We start from the raw sequence: 24,480 nt of genomic DNA on the forward strand, positions 1-24,480 counted from the left end.
CAGCCCTGAAGAAGATCCTGTTCCTTCTTTGGATTCCCTCCCTACAAACCTTATATTGGTTCAGGTACACATTAATCAAATTCCGCAGGCATGCAATTTGTCCTTTTCCCTTCTGTGCTCACACATTCAACTTTAAGGGGCCATTTAACTGCACCTTGTAAAATGTGGAAAGAGGAGCAAATCTCACGCTGTTTCATAACTCTTCCACATAGCTAGCCTCCAGTATCTCACTTGCACTCTCTCTGAAGGCTTCCCTCCCTCAACTCTTACTTTTCAAATATATTCCCTTCACCTCCCCTCAACCCTTTGCTCCTAACACCTGCTCTGGCTTAAAACTACCTACTTGTTTCATGAAATTTCCATAACTAAACATCTAGTTTGTTCACTGGCTCTTTCACTCTGACACTGAAAGGTGCTTGTTGAGCAGGTCTGAAAGAAGAACTACAAGTTGACCTCATGCGATTAAGAAAAAATAAAATATGTGGGAAATGGCAAGGAAGGTTATGTGCTATCTGATTATCATGTCAAAAATCAGTATCTAAAAATAAAGCCTTCACTGATGCTTATAAAGTGAAATAGCTCAAGATCAGTTTTCTCTAAAACTCTTATGTGCAAGCCCTACTTGTCATTCCCTATATTTGATGTGAATCGGCTGGGTGTAGGAAGTGATTTTTTTTTTTTTATTTTGTTTATCATGAGGAGGACTTTAGTTTCTTCTTTGCTCCTAATATGAGTTAGACTGGAAAAATTTAAAGAGGCTCCATGAAAAGTCAAGCAAGAACTTAGATATGTCAGGTGAATTGAGAGGGTCATAGCTACTTCATAGATTTGTATAAGGAAAAGGGGAAAACAAAGAATTATAAGTTGCATTATAAAACATGTGAGAGAGAGAAGAGAAATTTAAATAGAGGGTAGAATAGAAGACATAATCTTTTAGTTATAAGCAAAGAAGTTTCTAAATTTTAAATGGGTAAAATGTCAAAAGAGAAATCAAGAATAAAATCTAGCAGAAGAAATGGCATCACAGCATTTTAGAGGAATGCGGCAAACTCTCTGGTAAGGAGAGTGTTTTGGGGAAATTAAGCAATTAGTTGTTTTCAGGAACCACAATTCCTAAATCGAGTGTGATGACTAGTACTAATTGACGATTAATGGTTGAGAGTTTTCTACCTTCCAAGCTCTAAATAATATGATTGACTGATATGTCACTTACGAAATACAGAGTAACATTCATGAAGCAATTATACAAGTAATATGTGAGTGGGAAAGCTACAGGCATCTGAAGATCCTATTGAAATAGAAAATAAATAACAACAACAATAATAACCCATACCTTTTCTGTGTCAATGCCTTTTGACATGGACCATGTTGAGACAATGTAATCCATGACTCGTTCACTAAGGCCTTTGGGGACCTGATAGAGTTTCAGAAAGTCCCGTACATTATTCAGCATCTCATGGTACCGGTTGGTATTGGCATACATTTGCTGGAAAATTGTGGTAACATTTCCAAAAATAGTTGCATAAAGAAGAGCTGAAAGAGAAGAAATTATGAAAATAAAACAAATATTCCAAGTGAAAAAAAAATGGTATGAATATTGGCGAAATCAAGGAATCACTTGACAGAGACGCTGTCATAAACTTTTTGGGATATACATTGTAACCCCTGAGAAGAGTGCCTAGAATTTGGTGTTCACTCAATAAATGTTATCTTTAGTATGATAAACATGATTTTATGAGTGAACACAACTCTAGTCACTGTGGTAAAACATGAGAGTGGCTGATAGATTTCACGAAGAATTAGATGACACAGGCTATGATGTGCCTAAGATATTCTTAGCCTCATGACTAAAGTTATCCTCCAGCCCTGTCCTCCTGAATGAAGCCTAATCAATTTAAATTTTTGAGGGATTGATGATCCAGTTTAGAAATGTATGCTCTTTCTCACTACTTGCTTCTTCCAGCTTTTGGAATACTTCCCTGTTCATCAATATTTTTGACGGAACATCAGAAACATGGGTGGGGGAGACAAATCAAAGTCTTCCATTTCTAGAAGATTCTAGAGAGAAACAGGGTTGGAATTAACAGCTAAAATAAAACTTTGGGAGTGCCTGAAAATTCTAGTTATTAAATTTATGTCAGTAACCCAGTATTATAAGGCTCTTTTCTTTCATTATTTTAATTAAGAATAAAGTCAATTTGCCAACCATTGTTATTTATGTACAGTGGCTAGGAAAGGAATGGGGTTTTTTAATGCCCCTGATTGCTACTCTTTCCCTCAACCCATAATTTACCAACTCTTCTCTCTCCAGATCTGGTCAGGTAACTAATATTGACCTTATCTTGAAAGAGCTTTTAAAAGCAATTGAGTTTGGCCCCAAATCAACACACCTTTGATCACATACCACTCCCAGGCTATCCTGTCCCTTTGATTTCACTGCTTTGTTAACAGTAAGCTCTTTTGAAAAGAGGGCAGTATTTTATTCTCCTTAATATTCAGTAAACACAATGTTTGGTAACCAAATTCATTCCATAAGCATTTTACAAATAAGTGGAGTATCAGACAATGACCACCTCCATTCTTGTTCCTCTAAGCATTTGAAAAATGACTCCTCTAAACAAAAATAATGGACCGTTTCATTTCACAGTTTCATCAACCAAATCCTGTTTGATGGAAGTAGTATAACATCAAGCCAGTGAAGCAACTTAAGATCTTCAGTCTATTTTCAGAAAATCATTTTTTTAAATAACAGCTGCTCTTTGAGTACAACAAATTACAATTTCACTATAGGAAGCTATGATTTTACAAGCATATATTGTTTTGTTTTGTTTTGTTTTGTTTTGTTTGGTGTTTTGGGTTTTGGGGGGTTGTTTTTTGGTTTTGGGTTTTTTGTTTGTTTTTTTTGCTTTACTTTTTTTGCTGTTATTTAGGGATTTTGATGCCAGTGCAGAACAATTTTTAAGAGAGATGATATTTTGTTAGAACTGAGTAGGAGGACTATAGTGCTGACATTTATCAAATGGGTCTTTAAATTTTTGAATTTTAATATTGAAAAACAACAAAAAAGTAGAGGTAATCACAGATTTAACATTCTATTCCATCATTGTTGGTATTAAGATGGACAAACACAGAAATAATGTGAACAAACTAATGGCAGAAGAATCATGTAACAAATGGAATTTTGCATTTCCAGAAAAGAGACATAAACAGAATCTATGTTTTTAAAACAATGAGCTTTTTAGAGGTTAATGAAATAATGCTATAATCATGTTTTTGAATAGTTCCAAGCTATTTTAAGTTGTCAATAAATATCACAGAACCATTATTTTGACATGTTCAACTTGTTGACTCCCTAAAATACTTATAATATGCTATATTTGCCTTTTAGTTTAACAAATTACCACACATTTCGTCTTTGGGGTTACATTAAATATGCACACATTCTACTCATATGGAAAGCTTAAGCACTAAAACATGAATAAAATTTTCAGCATTATTAAATGAAGAATATAATCAACATCCCATTAAGTCTGGTGTATTACAAAGATAACTTCGGCCTCCACATTTCATGTGAGTGTGGTATCCTACACTAGGTAGGACTAATAAAAGTCATAATTTAAGTTAATACATTTAATTACATATACATATATGTAACATATACATAATCATATATATAATTTTTACCTTGAAATGTTATAAAAATCATGCAGAAAGTTGACATATACCCACATGCAGCTCTCTCCATTATGACATCTTACAGAACTATAGTAATTTATCAAAACCAGACAACTGACAATGGCACAATACAATTAACCAGACTATAGACATTATATTTCACTAGTTTTTTACATGCAGTCATTTTTTTGGTGTACAACTTTATAAAATTTTATCACACATACAGCTCCATATAATATATGTATATTTTTAAAAGGAGAAATCACTTCTTCCTTAAAAATATTTTCAAATGTAAAACAGATAGCTAGTGGGAAATTGCTACATAACACAGGGAGATAAGCTCAGTGCTTTGCGATGACCTAGAGGGGTGGGATAGGGAGGATGGGAGGGAGTCTTAAAGAGGGAGGAGATATGGGGATGTATATATGTATACACATATAGCTGATTCACTTTGTTGTACAGCAGAAACCAACACAACATTGTAAAGCAATTTTACTCTAATAAAGATGTATAAAAAAATATTTCCAACATTTAGAACCAGTATATGTTTCATAAAATAGAGTGATAGCAAGTATGACATTCCATAGCAAGCAACAATACCGCTTCCCACAACAGTCTGTGTTCCCAGGATAAATGGGTACATCTTTAATGACGGTGACCCTGGGACATGACACATTATAATGAAAGAAATTGATCTCAGTAGAAACTATCTCTGTGCAGCTAAATCCCAAAGCAATACCTCTCCCCTGAATTACAGGCACACAAATCTTCTTGGATGTCTAATCACCATTCAAATCTAACATGTCCAAAAGAGAACTCATTTTATATCACCATCTCTTCAACAACCAAATGCACTTTTCATCTCATTAAATTGCAAAGACACATCCATCCAGTTGCTCAGACCAAAACTACAGTCATTCTTTAATTCATTCTTTGATTCATCTCCTACATCTACTCTATCAACAATTCCTATTGGCTCTACCTTCAAAATAGAGCCTCAGTACAATACCTTCTCACTCCTCTACCAGCATTCTTGCATCCTTTAAGAGTACATGCTTTTCCACTTACTAGCTATGCATCTTTGGGCCAGTTACTAAATCTTCCTATGATTCTATTGTTTCCTCTCTTACAACTTTACAATTACTCTAGAATCTCTACAAAGGAGTTGTGCTAAATGAGATACCTCATATAAAACAGTTTTAAAAGAGTCCAATGAAAGAGTCCAAGCATCCATGAAATATATATGTATCATCATGGAAATAGCTTCCAAACATTTAATTTTTCACTCAGCAGAGAGAACATCTCCTTCCTTCAATAACCCTCTACCCCCTTACTATGCCTGTGTTCTTAATCTTATTTATTACTATTTTAATTTACATTATGCATTTATTTATTTATTTATTTATTTAATCTACCTTCCCTATTAGAAATGCAAAATCCATAAGTACAGGCCTGGGCCTTGTCCTTTTTGCTCACTGCTGTATTTCCAGAACACAGACCAGTTCCTGGAACATAGCAAGTATTAAAATATTTTTTTCAGTAAGTTTACACACTAAAAACCTAGGAAACATTTTTCAGAAACATCCTTTTTTTCAAGTCATAGCTTCACTATTGGCAATACAAAAACATAGAAGGAATACACATTATTAATGCACGTGAGAGAATAAAATATTTAGAAGATAAGGTGACACATATCCTGGCCATATTAAGAAAATAAATAAATGGGGAAGGCCTATCATCATTCATGAAACCTAAATGCTCATGCTTGGCCTGCCGAGTTTTGTAGAGGACTATTACATAATTCTACCCTTTGAATGGGATGCCATAGAGGTAATTTCCCTACTTTACTAGTAATAATTAGACTAATCTATTAAAACTTGATAAGCATCTTTTTATATGCTCTCCTGTAGCCTTTTAAGCTTAAGACAAGTTAAGATGAGCTAATTTTATAAGCTTATCACATTTAAAGACTTGGTAATTTTGGCATATACACTAGTAAATGTCTTATCTAAAAAGTCTTATATTTTTCTTATTTTTCTTATTCACCACAGGGAATTATTTTAAAGGTAATTATGTTAAAGATGGTCACAAATTCTCTGACACCCCTTCCATTGACAGGCAGGGCCTATATTCCTTTCCCTTGAATCTAAGCATACTCTATAATAGACTATGGTAACTATAATCATATGCCAATACCTGGACCAAAGCTTTAAGAAATGAGAAACTTCCAATTCCTCACTGTTAGAACACCTGCTCTTAGCATCTAGCTTCCATGTCATGAGGAAGTCCATTCTTCCAGAAAGTTCCACATGGAGAATAATCAAGGCCCCTGGCCAGTAGTCTTGGCTGAGCTCCCAGCTAAACACTGGCCGTAGGCTGAACAATTTAAAATATTGATATAAGAAGACATTTCTGGTAACACTTAAGGCTGTGCAGGTGGTTCAACCAGCACTTCCCTTCCTATTTATATTCATATTTAATAATGATAGTTAAGACAGGAAGGAAAATGTCCTATCAATCTATGATTGTATGTGCAGCACATAGCTCGACAACATCAGCTTACCAGCCATGTACGTGGCTGAGCCAACTAAGAAGTGAATTTTTCAGACCCATTCAAGCCATCCAAGCTGATAGTACGTGGACCAGAAATAAGTTATGCCTTCCTAGCTCTGCATAAGTTACAGATTTATGAGTGAAATAAATGGCTGTTATTGTTTTAAGCCACTAACTCTAACATTCTAAGAAACAGTTTTATTAATAGCCTAATAAAACAGACTGATTCTCAAGTGACTAGAAAACCTGGAAAAGGAGAGCAGTGAGCTCCTTAGGATACACATCAGAGCCTAATGGTATATTTTGAAGAAGTCATGAATGAATCTTTAATGTTTTCAAAGAGAGACGAAGGTTAAAAGATTAAATAATGCCATATAACCAATGACAGATTTCACTATTCATTCATGTATCATTTAATTCAATAGATAGTTACTGAACACCTATTATATGCAGCCATTACAAAAGTCACTAAGGATACAACATAATCCCTGCTTTTAAATAGTATTCACTACTTCCTATAGGAAGGTATTAATCTTTATTTTTTATCAGAGTCCTTAACTTATTTTATTTTTATTTTTTATTGGAGTATAGTTGATTTACAGTGTTGTGTTAGTTTCAAGTGTACAGTAAATTGAATCTGTTATACATATACATATATCCACTCTTTTTTAGATTCTTTTCTCATATAGCCCACTGCAGAGTATTGAGTAGAGTTCCCTGTGCTATATAGTAGGTTCTTATTAGTTATCTATTTTATATATAGCAGTTGTATATGTCAATCCCAATCTCCCAGTTTATCCCTCCCCCCCCCCTTACCCCTGGTAACCATCAGTTTGTTTTCTACATCTATAATTCTATTTCTGTTTTGTAGATAAGTTCATTTGTACCTTATTTTTTAGATTCCACATATAAGCGGTGTCATATGGTATTTGTCTTTCTCTCTCTGACTTACTTCATTCAGTATGACCATCTCCAGGTCCATCCACATTGCTGTAAATGGCATTATTCTTTAATTCTCCCAAATCACATCCTTTGAAAGAAGGCTAATGATCATTTCCTTTTCATCGCTTACAAAAATTCACAAACTTATAGCCATTCCAAATACATAAACTAAATATAGTTTATTTCTCATGATTAAACAATTTGCAGAGTCAAACAAAATCTATGTTCAGTTAATTAACTGTAACTCTGCCTCCACTCTTCTGAGATGCTCAGGATAACAGAACAAATGATGATATCCAGTTCTCCAAATAAATTATGTTCTCTATCACTTCACTTAGTTTGCTCCTTAGGTCAGGCTGCAGCCATTCATCTTCTTATTAATGATTTATATTTTTTAGACTTTTTGTGCTCGTTCATGTTGACATCCAACATTTCCTCTTCCTAATTATCTTTCGTTTATAAATCTTGGCAAGTAATCTTGGCGTTAGACCAAGCAATTTAAAATATTGATATGAGAATGCATTTCTGGTAACTGTTAAAGCCACACAGGTGGTTCAACCATCATTTCCATTTCTACTTCTATTCACTAAAGCCTACCTTTAATAATGATATTTAAGACATGGAAGGAAAATGTTCCACCAATGTATGATTGTATATGTATCACACAGCCTGTTAAAATATTTGAAATCACTCCAGTCAGCCTCAGAACAAAGAGAAGCTGATCATCAGACCTCCGATTTCAAAGTGTTATTCTCCTTCCAGGTATCTTATAATGGCCCCTGGTTTTCCTGAATGCTCTTTTGCAATGACCCATATATGTAAGCTGCCTCTAAGCATCCACCTATGAACCAGATACTTTCTCTTTCCCAGTCTTCACTTAATCCATGACACATTTCACCTAGTACCTGAACCATGCCAACTATTTTGTTAGAAATTAATCTCATTAACTACTTTATATTAAATGGTAAATATTGAAAGTTATTTAATACACTATCCCCCTTGGGATGTTGGAATTCTAAGGAGAAATTTCAGGTAATACGATGAGTTGATTGAAACGTTATTTGAATTAACTCTCAACTCGTAAGATAAGTTGATACACAGAAGGGACTATTTTTTAAATTTATCAAAATTATAGCATAATATTGGACAGATTTCAACAGCTTACAGCTAATCTCATGATTATGATAAAAACTGACTACATCAAAATAGTTTCAATAATCACATGGCAATGATTATTATTTTTTTATTGAAGTGCAGTTGATTTACAATATTATATTAGTTTTAGGTGTATAGAATAGTGATTTCATATTTTTATAGATTATACTCCATTAAAAGTTATTACAAAATGATGGCTATAATTCCTTGCACTTTACAATACTTATGTATTTGATACATAGTAGTTTATAATTCTTAAGCCTATATCCCTAACGTATCCCTCTCCTCTTCCTGCTCCCCAGTGATAACCACTGGTTTGTTTTCTATATCCGTAAGTCTGTTTCTATTTTGCTCTATACGTTCCTTTTTTTTTTAGATTCCACCTACAAGTAATATCAAATAGAACCTGTCTTTTTCTGTCTGACATATTTTACTAAGCATAATATTTTCTAGGTCCATCAATGTTGTTGCAAATGTCAGAATTTCATTCTTTTTTATGGCTGGGTAATATTCATTGTATATACACACCATGTATTCTTTATCCATTCATCTCTTGACAGACACTTGGGTTGCTTCCACATCATGGCAATTGTAAACAATGCTGCTATGAACATTGGGGTGCATGTATCTTTTCAAATTAGTATTTTTGCTTTTTTCCAGGTATGTACTCATGAGTGGGATTGCTAGATCATGTGGTAGTTTTATTTTTAGTTTTTGAGGAACCTCCACACTGCTTTTGATAGTGGCTACACCAACTTACAATCCCACCAACAAGTGTACAAGGGTTCCCTATTCTCTACAACCTCGCCAATATTTGTTACTTGTAGACTTTCTGATGATGGCCATTCTGACTGGTGGAAGGTGATATCTCAATTTGCTTTTCTCTAATAATTAGTGATGTTCATCTTTTCATGTGCCTGTTAGCCACCTGTATGTTTTCTTTGTAAAAATGTCTGTTTAGGTCTTTAACCAATTTTTGATTGAGTTGTTTGGTCTTTTTTTTGATATTGAATTGTATGAGCTGTTTATATACTTTGGATATTAACTCCTTGCCAGTCATACTGTTTGCAAATATTTTCTCCCATTAAGTGGGTTGTCTTTTCATTCTGTTGAAATAAAGTGGGTTTCTTTTGCTGTGTAAAAGCTTTTAAGTTTAATTAGGTCCCACTTGCTTACTTTTGCTTTTGTTTCCTCTGCCTTAGGAGACAGATCCAAAAAAATATCATGTCCAAGAGTGTTCTATCTATTTTCTTCTAGGAGTTTTACAGTTTCCAGTCTTACATTTAGGTCTTTAGTCCATTTTGAGTTTATTTTTGTATATAGTGTGAGGAAATGTTTTAATCTCATTCTTTTATGTGTAGCTGTGTAGCTGTCCAGTTTTCCTAGCACCACTTGTTAAAGAGACTGTCTTTTCTCCATTGTATATTCTTGCCTCCTTTGTCAAAGATTAATTGACCACAGGTGTGTGGGTTAATTTCTAAGCTCTATTCATTCCATTGATCTATGTGTTTGTCTCTGTGGCAGAACCATACTGTTTTGATTACTGTAGCTTTGTAATATAGTCTGAAGTCAGGGAGCGTGATACTTATAGCTTTACTCTTGTTTCTCATTATTGCTTTGGCAATTAAGGATCTTTTGTGATTCCATACTAATTTTAGGATTATTTGTTCTAGTTCTGTGAAAAAATTCATGGGTGTTTTGGTAGGAATTAAATTAAATCCATAGATTGTTTTGCATAGTATGGCCATTTTAACAATATTAATTTTCTAATCCAAGAGCGGGGGATATCTTTCCATTTATTTGTATCATCTTCAATTTCCTTCATCAATGTTTTATTGTTTTCAGAGTCTAGTTCTTTCACTAGCTTGTTTAAGTTTATTCCTGGGTATTTTCTTCTTTTTGATATGATCATAAGTGGGATAATTTTCTTTTTCTGATAGTTCATTATTGGTGTATAGAAAAGCAACAGATTTCTGCATATTAATCCTGTATGCTGCAGCTTTACTTAATTCATTTATTAGTTGTATTTTTCAGGGTATTTATATATATTCTTATATCTTTTTATTTTTAAAAAAAGCTAAAACACAAAATGAGTAAACTACAATGGTGAGATTCAGATACCGCAGTGTCAATGATTTGATTCAGAGATTTTCCTTTGCCCCTTAAATTACAAAATGCAAACATTAAATCACTTTACCTAGTTGTAAGTCTACTTTTATCAGCTACAAAAAAGAAAGAGAAAATATAGTAAGTATAGAATGGATTTACTATGGTAAAAAATGGAATTTCTTTTATTTATAGTTGTTCTCTATTTTGTACTAGGTAACATTTTAAATGTTTTCCAGTAATTTTCATTAATGCTTTTCATCACTGACACCTGCAAGCCATTTATCTAATCTTTAGCACCAGAATATGAAAAGAAGCAATAAATAGAGGATAACATTAGATCACTTACTCTTCCTATATATCTATAAAGTGGGTGTTACTAATATGGGGACACTCAACACAAAACTTGAAATAACATTAAAATCTCTTTGCCAAAACATAGGTATTATTGATCCAAGACCGAAAAAGAAAAGTGGCACTGCCAACAATGTAAATAAACTGTTGAGGCGCCTAAGAACAGTATCTGTGGAATAGTCAAGAGCTTCTTATATATTTTAAAAAATGGTGTCATAACCTATCTTTTTGCTGAGCCTCCAAACAATTTATTCTTGCTTTCAAATCTTTGTTCATTCAGTTACTTTGTGGTGGATTTCAAAATATGACCACACATTTTTCCTGTCTTGGTATGTACATCTCTTCTCAATGAGACTTTATTGCTCCTTCCACCAAAAGATGGAATCTACTTCCTTTAATCTGGGCTGGCTTTATGACTTCCAACAGAACATGGCAGAGATGATATTATACAATTTGCAGAGCTAGACATTAAGGGCACTTGCATGTTATGCTTTTGCTTTCTTGGAATGCTGTTTTGCGACCATCATTCCAGAAGAAGCTGGAATGTATTGACAGACAGCAAGAAAGCAAGGATGGAGACACCTAGTTATCCACTGGTCCCTGCTGAACCTTGTCCCTAGCCAAGATGCCAATTATATGTAGCTACCAGAGGGAAATGAACTGAAGAACCAATTGTCCAGGCAACCAATAGAGTTGTGAAAAATAATGAATCATCATGGTATGAAGTCACTATGTCTTGGAGTCATTTCTTACATAGCAATAGATAACCGAGACAAAGCCCTCTCCCTTTTCCTTCATCCTTCCTAAATCCCAGGCACTCTTTGGGGCTTATTATTTCCTTCATAAAACCTTCTCTGATTATCCTAGGTCAAAGAATTTCTCCTAATCGTCTGAAGAACATATCAATACCTCACTGCTTAAAAGAGTATTTACCTTGTTTATACTTTTATATTCCCCTATATGTGTTAACATATCATGCTATAAATATAATGAAGTTCTCGAAAGCAATTACCTTTTAAACTCCCTTGTATCTGTCTATTGACAGCATAGTTCCAAACATATAACTTCTGAACACATGAAAAATAGAAGTTGAATTAACTTTGAAGGATTCTCCTTATATAGCAAAGCAAACAGCAAGTACATAAGAACCATTCCAGGTCTGACTGAGAATATCATTAAAGTACTCTGACTTGCCAGTCTGAAGAGGTGGAAGGCAAAAAACAAAACAATCATTAGGAGGTATAAATCACAAAAGCTATTGCTACAGTGAAAATTATGTGCTAATATTTTAATACCAATAATATTAGAATCTGCAGACATAAGTTACTAGAACTTAGTAATTTATGAAAAATAAATATATTCTAAGTCTTAGTATAATACTGTAGATAAAGATTTCATCAGAAATTAATCAAGAAAATATGCCAATACTAAGTATGGGTTAGAAGTTTAAATGGATATACTGTTTGGACCAATTATTCCACTTCTTGAAAGTTATACTATGACCTTATAAAATGAGCACACAAAAAACATCACTGAAGTGTTGTTTACAATATGTGAAAAAAGTAAAGTGTTCAAAAATAAAGATTAAGTGATACAGATGATGGCACAGCAATACAGCTGAGAATTAGGAAGCCATTAAGATGATGATGGGGATCTCTGGGGGTATATCTGAAAAAAATTAATAGCATATTTTTGTTATAAAAAGTTTTCTTAATTTCATTCTTTGTAATATTATATTTGTGAACATGTGTGGGGGGTTGATTTACGGGTATATATAGAAAAGTGACTAGAAGAATGCTTACAAAATATTAACAGTTCTTATATTTGGGCAATAGGATTTGTAGTGATTTTGATGTTCTTTAAACTTCAGCATTACTTAATATTTGTAATAAGCATAAAGAAGTGCCAAAATTTGCAAAAAGAATGTTATTTGTATTTCTTAGAAAAGTAGAAGCTATAAATCTTTTTTAGAGAGTAATTAGGTCAATTCCCCGGTGACATATATATAAAATATCATCAGGAAATCTGTGATGCTAATGGTGATAGCAAACCTTTACTTAGCACTTGTTATGAGCTTTACATACATTATCTCACCAAATTCACACAATCACTCTAAGTTACTATTTTATCCCCATTGCAAATATAAGGAACACATTCAGGAAATTAATCTGCCCAAAGTCAGATCAGAGCTTCAGTCTCAACAACTACACAACCTAGAACCCTTATCAGCTTTAAGATTGTTGTTGCAAATAATAATTATTCTACCCCATAGCAGACCTCTTGCAGCCAGTGTTAACTGCTTACTAATCATAGATCTGACCAAAAGTTCTTAAGTGTGAACATCAGATCTCAAATAATTAAGTACCCCTGGAGCTAGAATATAGACAAGAAGAAACAGCATGCACCCCTTAAATGATAAGTACCAAGAGATTCTGGGCCCATCACTAAACTAGGATATAGGTGAATACAGACAAAAAAGCCCTTAAATCTGCTATGGTTGCAACATTACCCAAATAGCATTTAATGCAGTAGAAAAGTAATACATTGACTAATATCTCTGCAACATAAAAGGAAAATTTTAGTTTGCTTATGTTTATTCACTGCGATACACTATTAAACACTATGATATACACAAACATTAATCAGGAATTAATGTTTATTATTAAAAATTCAAGAAAATTAGATATATACTTAGTAATGGAATAGACTTTCTAATTTGTGAATCTTAGAAGGCAAAATATCCAGGAAACATGAGTAATACAAATCTAACATTTATAATCTGCCCATCACATTCCTCAAATTGTATGTTCTTAAGTCAGTGCTGCATTCATTGGCACTCCATCACAATCTAGTTTAGCTGCCCTGTCATCACTTTTCAACGATGTAACAACCTTCATGGGGCCCCTCCTTCTACTTTCTCAAATATTAGGGTCAGGAACAAATTTGTGTGAACTCAGGAACAAATAAGTGTCTTTTATCAGCAATATTTGAACACTTTCTTTAAAGCACTGGGCAAAGTAACTTGCCCAGGTCAAGAGATCTGTGTGCTTGTCACTATTCTCCTGTTTCCTTCTAATTTGGAAACTACACTAAACATCAAGTTTCCACACCAGATAAAGAGCATATTGGGTGGTGGAATACAGGCTTTGATTTTGGAGCTGGAAAAAGAGATGAAATATTGTAAATTTCATCCTGTGAGCATTTCCTCAATGCACATAACCCATAAATCATTCACACAATAGAAATGCAAACAAAGTTACAAACTTTCAAAGGTGAAACTCAATAGTTTTGTTTGGCAGACACTTTGGTCATAGTGCCACTGATCTTCTCAGGTCCATTGTTGGCTCCAATCTCTATATGCCCCCTTTATAAAATCAATTACCAAGAGTTTTTCATTCTGCCTTCAGAATAACTTAAACTCATAGCCTCCTTCCTATTAAGATCCCAGAATCTGGTCTTTTAATCCTATGGATAGGTTACCACAACAGCTTCCTACCTGTTCTATCTCCAGTCCTTGTTACAATACAGTCAGCATGTGGCCACCTGGAAAAATTTCCTACAACACTAAAATTTTGTGATTCTTATTTTTCTCCTTAAAAAATGTTTAGTGTATACACATGGCCTTTAAGGTAAGGCATTCTGAGAGACCCTATGGGATCTATACAATGGGGAAAAGTTTCTACCTGCCAGACTCAGGTAGAAACTGAGAAATACAAGTACTTTGTATTTCTTCCAGAAGGTAATTTATCACTTCCCTACCTACACTGAGCTATGAAAGAAGAAACCACATCCTTAACTTCTTTTCCAACCAAGTCAGAGTTTTGCCCAGTGGATGAATTTTAAGAAGTTAATTTTGCCTGGCTATAAATAAAGGGATGGGAGGCTGGCTTTTTCTGATTATGCATCTCTCCAGCTGCTTGTATGGTACATGAATGATCTTACTACCTATTAACATTTCATGTAATGCATAGCAAACAATTCATCAAAGGACAGGCAATATAATCCTTAAATAAATTTATTCTTTAAACTCTTTAATACAGACCCAGTATCATCTATTTCCTTCATAATACCTAAGAATAACTAGAATGTTCTTCAACAAAGTGGGTTACTGACAAAAGTGGCCAACTAACATGACAAAATTACAACAGCTAATCTAGACTCTGTCCCTTATGGTGAAATGGCAAAACTAGTTTGGGTCTGTATAGAAGACATTAAATTGTATGCACATTGTCAAAACTTCTAAGAAGGTGTTTTAGCTATTTTATAATTATATTTAGGCCTTTTTTTGCATTGGCCAATAATTGGAGTATGCATTAATATATCAAGCACACATTTATTAAGTGCTTACTGTGTGTAAACACAATGCTAAGCATTTTGGGAGATACAGAGATGTACAATTTTATACACATATTTTTATTTTTTAACTAATACTTGAAATAATTTGGTTCTAAAAGTCTATGCTCAGGACTTCCCTGGTGGTCCAGTGGCTAAGACTCTGTGCTCCCAATGCAGGGGGGCCCACTTCCATCCTTGGTCAGGGAACGCGATCCCACATGCCACAACTAAGAGTTCGCATGCCACAACTAAAGATCTCACATGTCACAACTAAAAAAAAAAGTCTATGCTCAACAATGAAACAATGATTATGAGTAATTTTCCCATGTTCCTTAAAAATCTTCTAAACAATGTATCAGAAATCTGACAAAATATCAACCCAGTAAGAAGCCTGATCATTAAATAACAATATATTTGGCAAAATGCCCTGAAGAGTCGATAAGATCAAAACTAAACAGGTTGACTTTACTTTCCTACTGAAACTGTTCTACAATAAAATCTTGGGTCAGTCTCATCATCACTGACTTAATGTTGCCCTTAACAACTTTCATTACCCTTTTTCTTCCAAGTAATGCTTATCTCCACATTTAGGACACACTGCTCCTCTACTGGCTCATGTCTTCTCCCTTTAAAGTGTCTGTACCATTAATCAGTCAAATCAACACTTTTTTGAGAGTGAAAGAGGGCAATCTTACTAGTTATGCAGGGACAATAGGGGTAAGGAGGGCTGTCCCAGGTAAACCAGACATACCACGGGCGACTTCACCTTTATTCCAATTCCTCTTTCCACGGCCCTTTCCCTTATTACAGAAGACAAAGTCCATGAGCATCTGATGATCATCTGCATCAGAGCTCACTCTCTGAGGAATTCTGTCCATTCATGGGATCTCAAGTAACATCTGAACTCATATGTCTTCTCTGTTTATGTCCCCTACCATCTTGTGTTGCAAGGGCTTACACAATCACTTTATTGGATGACTGTATCTCTCAAATTGCCGTGTGTGATGCTTAAAAGGAATCATGTCATTTCCTCCTAGCCTAGAATATTACTCTTCCCAAAATTCCTTTTTATATTCATCTGAAAAGGCATAAAGTATAAAAACAAGGCTCTAGAAGCTGAAACCACTATGTTCCTTTTGTTGCTGAGACTGTATGCAGACTAATATAGCTGACCCCGAAGGTTTAAAAAGAACAGTGAATTTTTAAAAATATATGATTGAGATAAGTATTTTCTAGAGAAACCAAGATGAGTTGGTCAAGGTGCAAGGAATTTGATTTGACAGTGCCGTCCAAAATTTGCAAACTGTACTCTTTTGGAACACTATAATTCCCTGTGATGGTAACAGATGTTTGTCTTAGAAAATGTTTCTGGATCAAATAAGTTTTATATTAGTTCTCCCTCTTGGAGAGTCCCAATTCACATTAGCACATCACAATACATATTAGCATATCAAAAGTTCTGAGAAGCCTTGCAGTAAAGACATCATTTTTCAGATTTGTTTGTTCTTGGAACTCTTTTTGTTCATTAAAAACCTATGAACACTTTGCAGATCTCCATGCAAAACTATTTTACAATCATTGCAGTAGACAGGAGGAAGCGGGTGTACACATTGAAGCATATGAGAAACTGTGGCCACAAGCCCAGGATGCTAATGCAGGCCAGCATCTGAGGAACACATTTTGGCAAATCTGAAAACTGATGGTGCTACATCAACCAATGTCACAGGTGATGTAGAGAAGGAACTACTCATGAAAGGTAATGCCTACCTGTACGAAAAGCAAGAGTAGGAGTGCCAGGTAGTGAAGTCAAACTTGAATTTGATCGAAAAATAATCTAGGCAGTGGCAGAGAGCAAGATGAAGAATAGTATATGTGACTTGGCAGGCCTCCTTGTTTTCTAGCCAAGGCTTATTGGGTTTTTAGGCATAGACTCCCTGCAGTCCCCTGCCACTATGCTTTGTGCGTCTTAAAGTGGCATTCCCTGACTCTTGAGTCAGTGTTTGATGAATAAGGGATAAAAGGCTACTTGAAAAATCATACTTTTTTCATTTTAGACAAGCTGTACTGGAGTGGGAAAGAGACTAAAGACAGATAAACAAGATACCAGGTTGGACACCATCTCTATGAAGAAGGAAATGATGAGGACCTAGAAGATAAACCAAAAGACCCGAGGAAGAATCAGCAAGTCAGAGTGACTGAACTTAAGTCAGTGGATTCTAACAGAGTCATATTCTTGCAGTCTTAGAGAACCAGGGAAGAGTTGGCCATAACTTGGCATACCGCCTAATCAATTTTCCTTTATGTTGATCTGTAACTTCCCAATTCTTTTTTGTAAATCACTTCAGTTGTATACTTTTAGCATCTCTACATAAACTGCAAATTTGTTATGCAAAAGAAAACATATTTTCCATGAATTGTGCATTTCCCAGGAGAATCTTATACACTGCCTGCAGCAATACGTTAACTGATGTTAATCATGCACTGTAAGCATTTATTGCATATATGATAGGGTACTTCACTGACTTCTTTTAAAGATAATATCCCATCCTGTGTTTAAACAGGATTGGATCTTTCAATGAGTAATCACCAAGAGATTATAATACATAAGACATCATCATCAAATTAAAGGAACAAATCCATGTAATGATATATGAAGACATGAAAAAATCCATCATCTGGAAACTTAAAAAGCAGAATATATTACTCCACTTATGATTCCTGGGAATTATGATTCATAGAAAGTTTGAGCATTCTGTCTATAGAAACCTTCTACCCTCAGCCTATTCATTAGGAGCTGGCTAAAAAATAAAACTTAGTTAACTTCTTATCATGAATGGAGCCAACACAAACCTATTAGGTCAACAGAAATGTTATTGATTTAACAGGTTTCAAAGGTTTTAATTCTTGATTCTATCAAATTATCCTCATCTTTCTAGTTTCAAGATGGGGTAGCCCATGAAACACTGTGTATCCCATAAAACAATACATGATATATTACTAAACTTCTTCTCCATCTCCCACATGTCTAAGTTTCATTCTTTTCTAATAACACTAGGTACCAAATGTTCACCTTTTCAATAAATCATTACTGCTAAAGTCTGACATGTATGGAATAAAGCCATACCAAGTTCATTTTACTGGACACATCACTGTGGCAAAAATGTCAACTATAATAAGCATGTGATGAAAAAGATCTTCAGGGCTCCCGTCAGGTAGTACATAACCTGACAGTAGGTTAAAACTGAACATTTACATGAAAAGGTTGGGTGACTGAGGCTGACAGCTGTCATTAACACTATGAAGAAGAAATATGCCATCTAAGATTTCCCGGCTTTCACAGTTTACATGTGCTTTCACAATTCCATTTAATCCTTCTAACAAATATGGGATCAGGCATCACTCCCTATTTACAGGGGAGAAATCTGCCTTTCCTCTCCATCTACGTTACCACCGCCCTGATTAAGCACTCATTGCCTCTCAGCCTCCTGATTGAGATCCTTGCCAAAGATCACATTCCAATTGTAAGAACTGAGTAATATTAGGCTTCTCTAGGAGAGAAAAGAACCTGAAAACTCAGCTGCTTAACAATAACCAATTTTTACTTGCAGTTCGCAACTACAGGGTGAATGTGGATCACAGAGTTCTCTATATTGTTATCAAGTTATAGGCCTATAATGTGGTTCTTTCTGAGCGAAATGAATGCCTTTTGTAATTGTTTCAGTCTTTAGGCAAATTTGTATGATTTATTTGAAAAAGAGAATAATACACAAATCACATATTCAAGCACATATCAATATGTTATACCTCCTTAGGCACTCGATAAAAATGAGCTGTCCAAATGATTAAATCATAGACTTTACATTTGGGAAGGATGATTGCCTAATGTTCCAATACTTTGAATTTCATTAAATATTGGGTGGAGGCACCTAAAATCAAACAGTAATATTTGCTTTATAGTAGAAGAAAATAAAAAAAAAATTTGTGTCCATTTATCATAAATGCCAAAATCCTTTTCAATATTTTTCCCCAGTTGAAAGGATCAGGTGGCAGGACATAGAAGTAACTGGAAATGAGAGCAGCCTTTAGACCCTGCAAATCACGTGAGTGACTGTTGCCAGTCTGCTTCTGACAGACACAAAATGATTTGTCTAGATGCATAGGTCACCTGATGGCTCAGCTCCAAAGGTTGATCTAGTTCTAGCTTTGTATTTTTAATTTTAAACCCAGGCTTCTAACATGACAGGGTATTTTAGGGGGTTCAATACCCACTAACTCCTTTTTTTTTTTTTAATGAAGTAGAAAAGAATAACTGTATTGCTTTGCCAGGCAAAGGGGGCCACAGCAGGCTGGTGCCCTCAAAACTGTGTGTTCCGACCTGGAGGGGGTTGTGAGGAGTTTTATTGTAATGGTTCAAAGAGACTGTGGTCAGCTCATGGACATTCTCATGACTGGTTGATGAATAATCACTAACTCTTAAGTAAACAGGAACACAACAACAATGATAATATGCCTTGCCTATTTGGTTTTAGGAGGGAATTGAATGACTTGATACATATAAAATGGTCTGCACAGAGGGTGCCACATACAAACACTCAAGAAAAGTGAGCTATAGTTCTAAAACAAGAAACAGCAAAATTCTGTCAGCTTTTTGTATGTTGTTATATGAGAATATTTAAATCTGATTTCAATATCATATTGGTACATATAAAGATTTTGGAAGCCAGAAAAATACTTCCTAAGCATTTTCATGACAAGAACATGACTGCAGGTGATCAGCAAAATCCCAAATTCCAAAACTTCAGCAAGATTTGCTTGCTATCTTAAATTCATTTTGGATTTCTTATGTACTGTTCTTGAACAGTAACATATTGTTTTAAAAACTTTAAAAAGGAAATAACCATAAGATGACAAAGTATCAAGTCTGCTTTTAAAAGTATTACTAGATGAAAAGCTAAGAAGGCTAATTTAGACTAGAAAGGTTTATTTTTTGTGATTCTTCCTGTTTCCCATTAAGTTCATCCCTGAACAAGTTAAAACTAAGGTATATATGTTTTACAGAACATTAAGTGACTTCCTAAAAATGAAATCTGAACTTCTTCTTCCAACCACAATATAATAATTGATAACGGACATATCCTCCCAACATAAATAATGAGAAAACAAAGTGAACGAAATACATGAAACAACTGATTTTAGAAGTTGGACAGTAAACAGGACATAACTATTACTCTGAGAGACAGGAAATAAAAAAGATGAGCCCAATAATTGCCTTGGACATCTTTATGGAGACCACAGAATGGGGTGGAAGGGAATGAAGAGGAAAGAGAATTCAAGCTGATGAGAGTGATCAGGCTAAGCTGATCAAATTGAGATCAGAATCTGGGAAAGGCTAAGCAAACTAAAATTTTTGCGACTAAGTATCAGAAATAAATATGCTAAGCAAAGGAAAAAGTTCCAGAAATATACATAAGCCCCCTACTTAAGTCTTTGTCTGAATATTATACTGTGTATGAGTAAGGAGAAACTCCTAGAGATCAAACAAAAATAGCTAGCGGATCTGTAAGCTAAATCCAGATATCATAAAAAGCTGTTACTGACTTGCCTTCCAACCAGCCAGAGTGAAGAGTCCTCATTGAATATATAGGACATTCACTAGAGAACCCAAAAGAGTCATGTCTTAGGAGGAGGGTTAAACTAGTAAAAGAGTAAAGTTTATTTTATACTTATCTAACAAAGCTTTAAAAACAAGCCTTAAAAGGATCAAGCTTATCTGCAAATTACTCAACCATGTACAAAAACAATATTCAAAATACTTTAAGAGAAGGCAATAAAATCCAATCAACAATATAACACTGGCAACACCTGTTCAAAAACTACTACATATGTGAAGAAGAAAACACCACCCACAGATAAGAAAAAAATTGGTCAATACAAATAGATTAAGAATTAAAACAGATGATATAATTAGCACATAATAACTTTAAAATGGCTTTTATAAATGTGCTTAAGTATTTATATAAAAATATGAGAGAGAATTATGTAGAGAGAAAGGGAAGGTATAAGAATGACCAGATGGAACTTCTAGAGATGAAATATACAAAATCTAGAATAAAAAATATACTGGATAGGATTTATAGCTACTTAGACTCCTTCACAAGAAGGGAACAGTAACATTAAACGCACAGCAAGAGAAACTATCCAAACCAAAGAAAGAGAGAAAAGACCTAAAAATATCAACAGAACATTAGTAACCTGTGAGACAATGCCAAATACTTAAATATATATGTAACCAGAGTCCTAGAAAGACAATGAAGATGGAGAAATACACTTAAGGAAAGAGAGAAGAAATGTTCATAAATTTTATGAAAATTCAAAAGCCATAGACTGAAGAAGCCGAATAAGCCCCAAGCAGGATAAAATACAGAGGGAAAAAAAGTACATCATAATCAAATTGTAAAAACCATTGGTGAAAGAAAAATCTGTCAACCTATAATTTTATATCCCACGAACATATTCTTGAAAACTAAAGCCAAAAAAAAAAAAGATCTTCATGAAAATAAAACCTGGGGAATTCATCACTAAAAAACTTGCACTATAAGAAATATTAAAGAAAGTTTCCTAGGCTGCAGGAAAATAACTCCAGATGAAAAATCAGACCTACATAAAAGAATGAAGAACACTGGAAAGAATAAATGTATGGGTAAACATAACAGACATTTTCCCATTTTTAAATTTATTTAAACAAAAGTGACTATTTAAAATAAAGCAATAATATATTATAGAGTTCACAACATATTTAAAAATAAAGTACATTATAGCTATAGCACAAGAATAGTGGTAGGATATAAATAGACCCTGTTTTAAAGTTCTTACATTATATATGAAGTGTTAAAACATTAGGTGAAGGTTAAATATGGTGATAAATTAAAGCTACATATTGTAAACCATAGAACAATCATTAGAAATTAGAACAAAGGGATTTAGCTACTAAACCAACAGAGGCAATAAAATTGAATGTTTAAAAATATTCACTAAATATCAAGGCAGATAAGAGGGGAAAAAAGAAAAACAACAAAAACAAAAAGCAGAATAGTAGACTTACATGAAAGCATAGTGACAATATATTAAAAGTAAATAGTCTAGGAGACAGTTCAAGATGGCAGAGTAGAAGCATGTGCGCTCACTCCCTCTTGCAAGAGCACCAGAATTACAACTAACTGCTGAGTTCTCATCAAGAGAAGGACACTGGAACTCACCAAAAAAGAAACCCCACATCCAGAGACAAAGGAGAAGCTGCAATGAGATGGTAGGAGGGGCACAATCACATCACAATCAAATCCCATAAATAATGGATGGGCAACTAACAAACTGGAGAACAGTTATAGCACAGAAGTCCACCTATTAAAGTGAGGGTTCTCAGCCCCACAGCAGGCTTCCCACCCGGGGGTCTGGCAATGAGAGGAGGAATCCCCAGAGAATCAGACTTTGAAAGTCAGTGGGATTTGATTGCAGGACCTCCGCAGTGCTGGAGGAAACAGAGATTCTACTATTGGAGGGCGCACAAAAAATAGTGTGCTCACCAGGACCCAGGGAAAGGAGCAGTGACCCCATAGGAGACTGAACCAGACCTACCTACTAGTGTTGGAGGGTTGCCTATAGAAGTGGGGGGCAGCTGTGGCTCACTGAGGGTACAGGGACACTGGCAGCAGGGGTTCTGGGAAGGGCTCATTGGCATGAGTCCTCCCTGAGTCCACCATAAGCCCCACCACAGAACCTGTAAGCTCCAGTGCTGGGTAGCCTCAGGCCAAACAACCAACAGGGTGGGAACACTTCCCTATCCATTGGCAGACAAGCAGACTGAAGTTTTATTGAGCTCTGCCCACTAAAGCGGATTAAAGATTTACTGATCTCAGCCCACCAAATCGGATTAAAGTTTTACTGAGCTCCCCCCACCCAGCCCTACCCACCATCAGTCCCTCCCATCAGGAAGCATGCACGAGCCTCTTAGATAGCTTCCTCCACAAGAGGGCAGATGGCAGTATCAAGTAGTATCAGCAGTATTTCATTCTGTGGAACTGAAAACCACAGCCACAGAAAGACAGAGAAAATGAAAAGGCAGAGGACTTTGTACCAGATGAAGGGACAAGATAAAAGCCCAGAAAAACAACTAAATGAAGTGGAGATAAGCACCCTTCCAGAAAAAAAATTCAGAATAATGATGGTAAACATGATCCAGGACTTTGAAAAAAGATTGGATGCAAAGATCGAAAAGATGCAAGAAAAGTTTACCAAAGACCTAGAAGAATTAAAGAACAAACAGAGATATGTAACACAATAACTGAAATGAAAAATACACTAGAAGGAAACAATAGCAGATTAACTGAGGCAGAAGGGTGAATAAGTGACCTGGAAGACAAAATGGTGAAAATCACTGATGCGAAAAAGAATAAAGAAAAAAAGAATGAAAAGAACTAAAGACAGCCTGAGAGACCTCTGGGACAACATTAAACACACCAACATTTGCATGATAGGGGTCCCAGAAGGAGAAGAGAGAGAAAGGATCTGAGGAAATATTGGAAGAGATTACAGTCAAAAACTTCCCTAACACAGTAAAGGAAATAGACAGCCAGGAAACACAGAGAGTCCCAAGCAGGATAAACACAAGGAGAAACACACCAAGACACATAGTAGTCAAATTGACAAAAAATAAAGACAAAGAAAACTTATTAAAAGCAATAAGGGAAAAATGACAAATAACATACAAGGGAACTCCCGTAAGGTTAACAGCTGATTTCTCAGCAGACTCTGTAAGCCAAAAGGGAGTGGCATGATATATTTCAAGTGATGAAAGGGAAGAACCTACAACCAAGAATACTCTACCCAGCAAGGATCTCCTTCAGATTTGATGGAGAAATCAAAAGTTTTACAGACAAGCAACAGCTAAGAGAATCAGCAGCACCAAACCAGCCCTACAACAAATGCTAAAGGAATGTCTCTAAGTGGGAAACATAAGAAAAGGACCTACAAAAACGAAACAATTAAGAAAATGGTAATAGGAACATACATATCGATAATCACCTTGAATGTAAATGGACTACATGCTCCAACTAAAAGACACAGACTGGCTGAATGGATACAAAAACACGACCCATATATATGCTGTCTACAAGAGACCCACTTCAGACCTAGGGACACATACAAACTGAAAGTGAGGGGATGGAAAATGATATGCCATGCAAATGGAAATCAAAAGAAAGCTGGAGTAGCAATACTCATATCAGATAAAATAGACTTTAAAATAAAAAATGTTACAAGAGACAAGAAAGGACACTACACAATGATCAAGGGATCAATCCAAGA

The 24,480-nt window shown here is 34.9% G+C and overlaps 1 protein-coding gene across 1 annotated transcript in view; it reads right to left on the reverse strand.

The window, feature by feature from the left end:
* KCNH5 (potassium voltage-gated channel subfamily H member 5) overlaps window positions 1-24,480 on the reverse strand; it is a 326,379-nt gene that overhangs the window by 109,789 nt on the left and 192,110 nt on the right. Inside the window, exon 8 of the mRNA XM_057731911.1 lies at window positions 1,334-1,533. Coding sequence (XP_057587894.1) covers window positions 1,334-1,533 — 200 coding nt within the window. The remainder of the gene's footprint in view (window positions 1-1,333; window positions 1,534-24,480) is intronic.

The sequence above is a fragment of the Hippopotamus amphibius genome, chromosome 4 (assembly GCF_030028045.1).
Source record: "Hippopotamus amphibius kiboko isolate mHipAmp2 chromosome 4, mHipAmp2.hap2, whole genome shotgun sequence".
Classification (NCBI taxonomy): Eukaryota; Metazoa; Chordata; class Mammalia; order Artiodactyla; family Hippopotamidae; genus Hippopotamus; species Hippopotamus amphibius.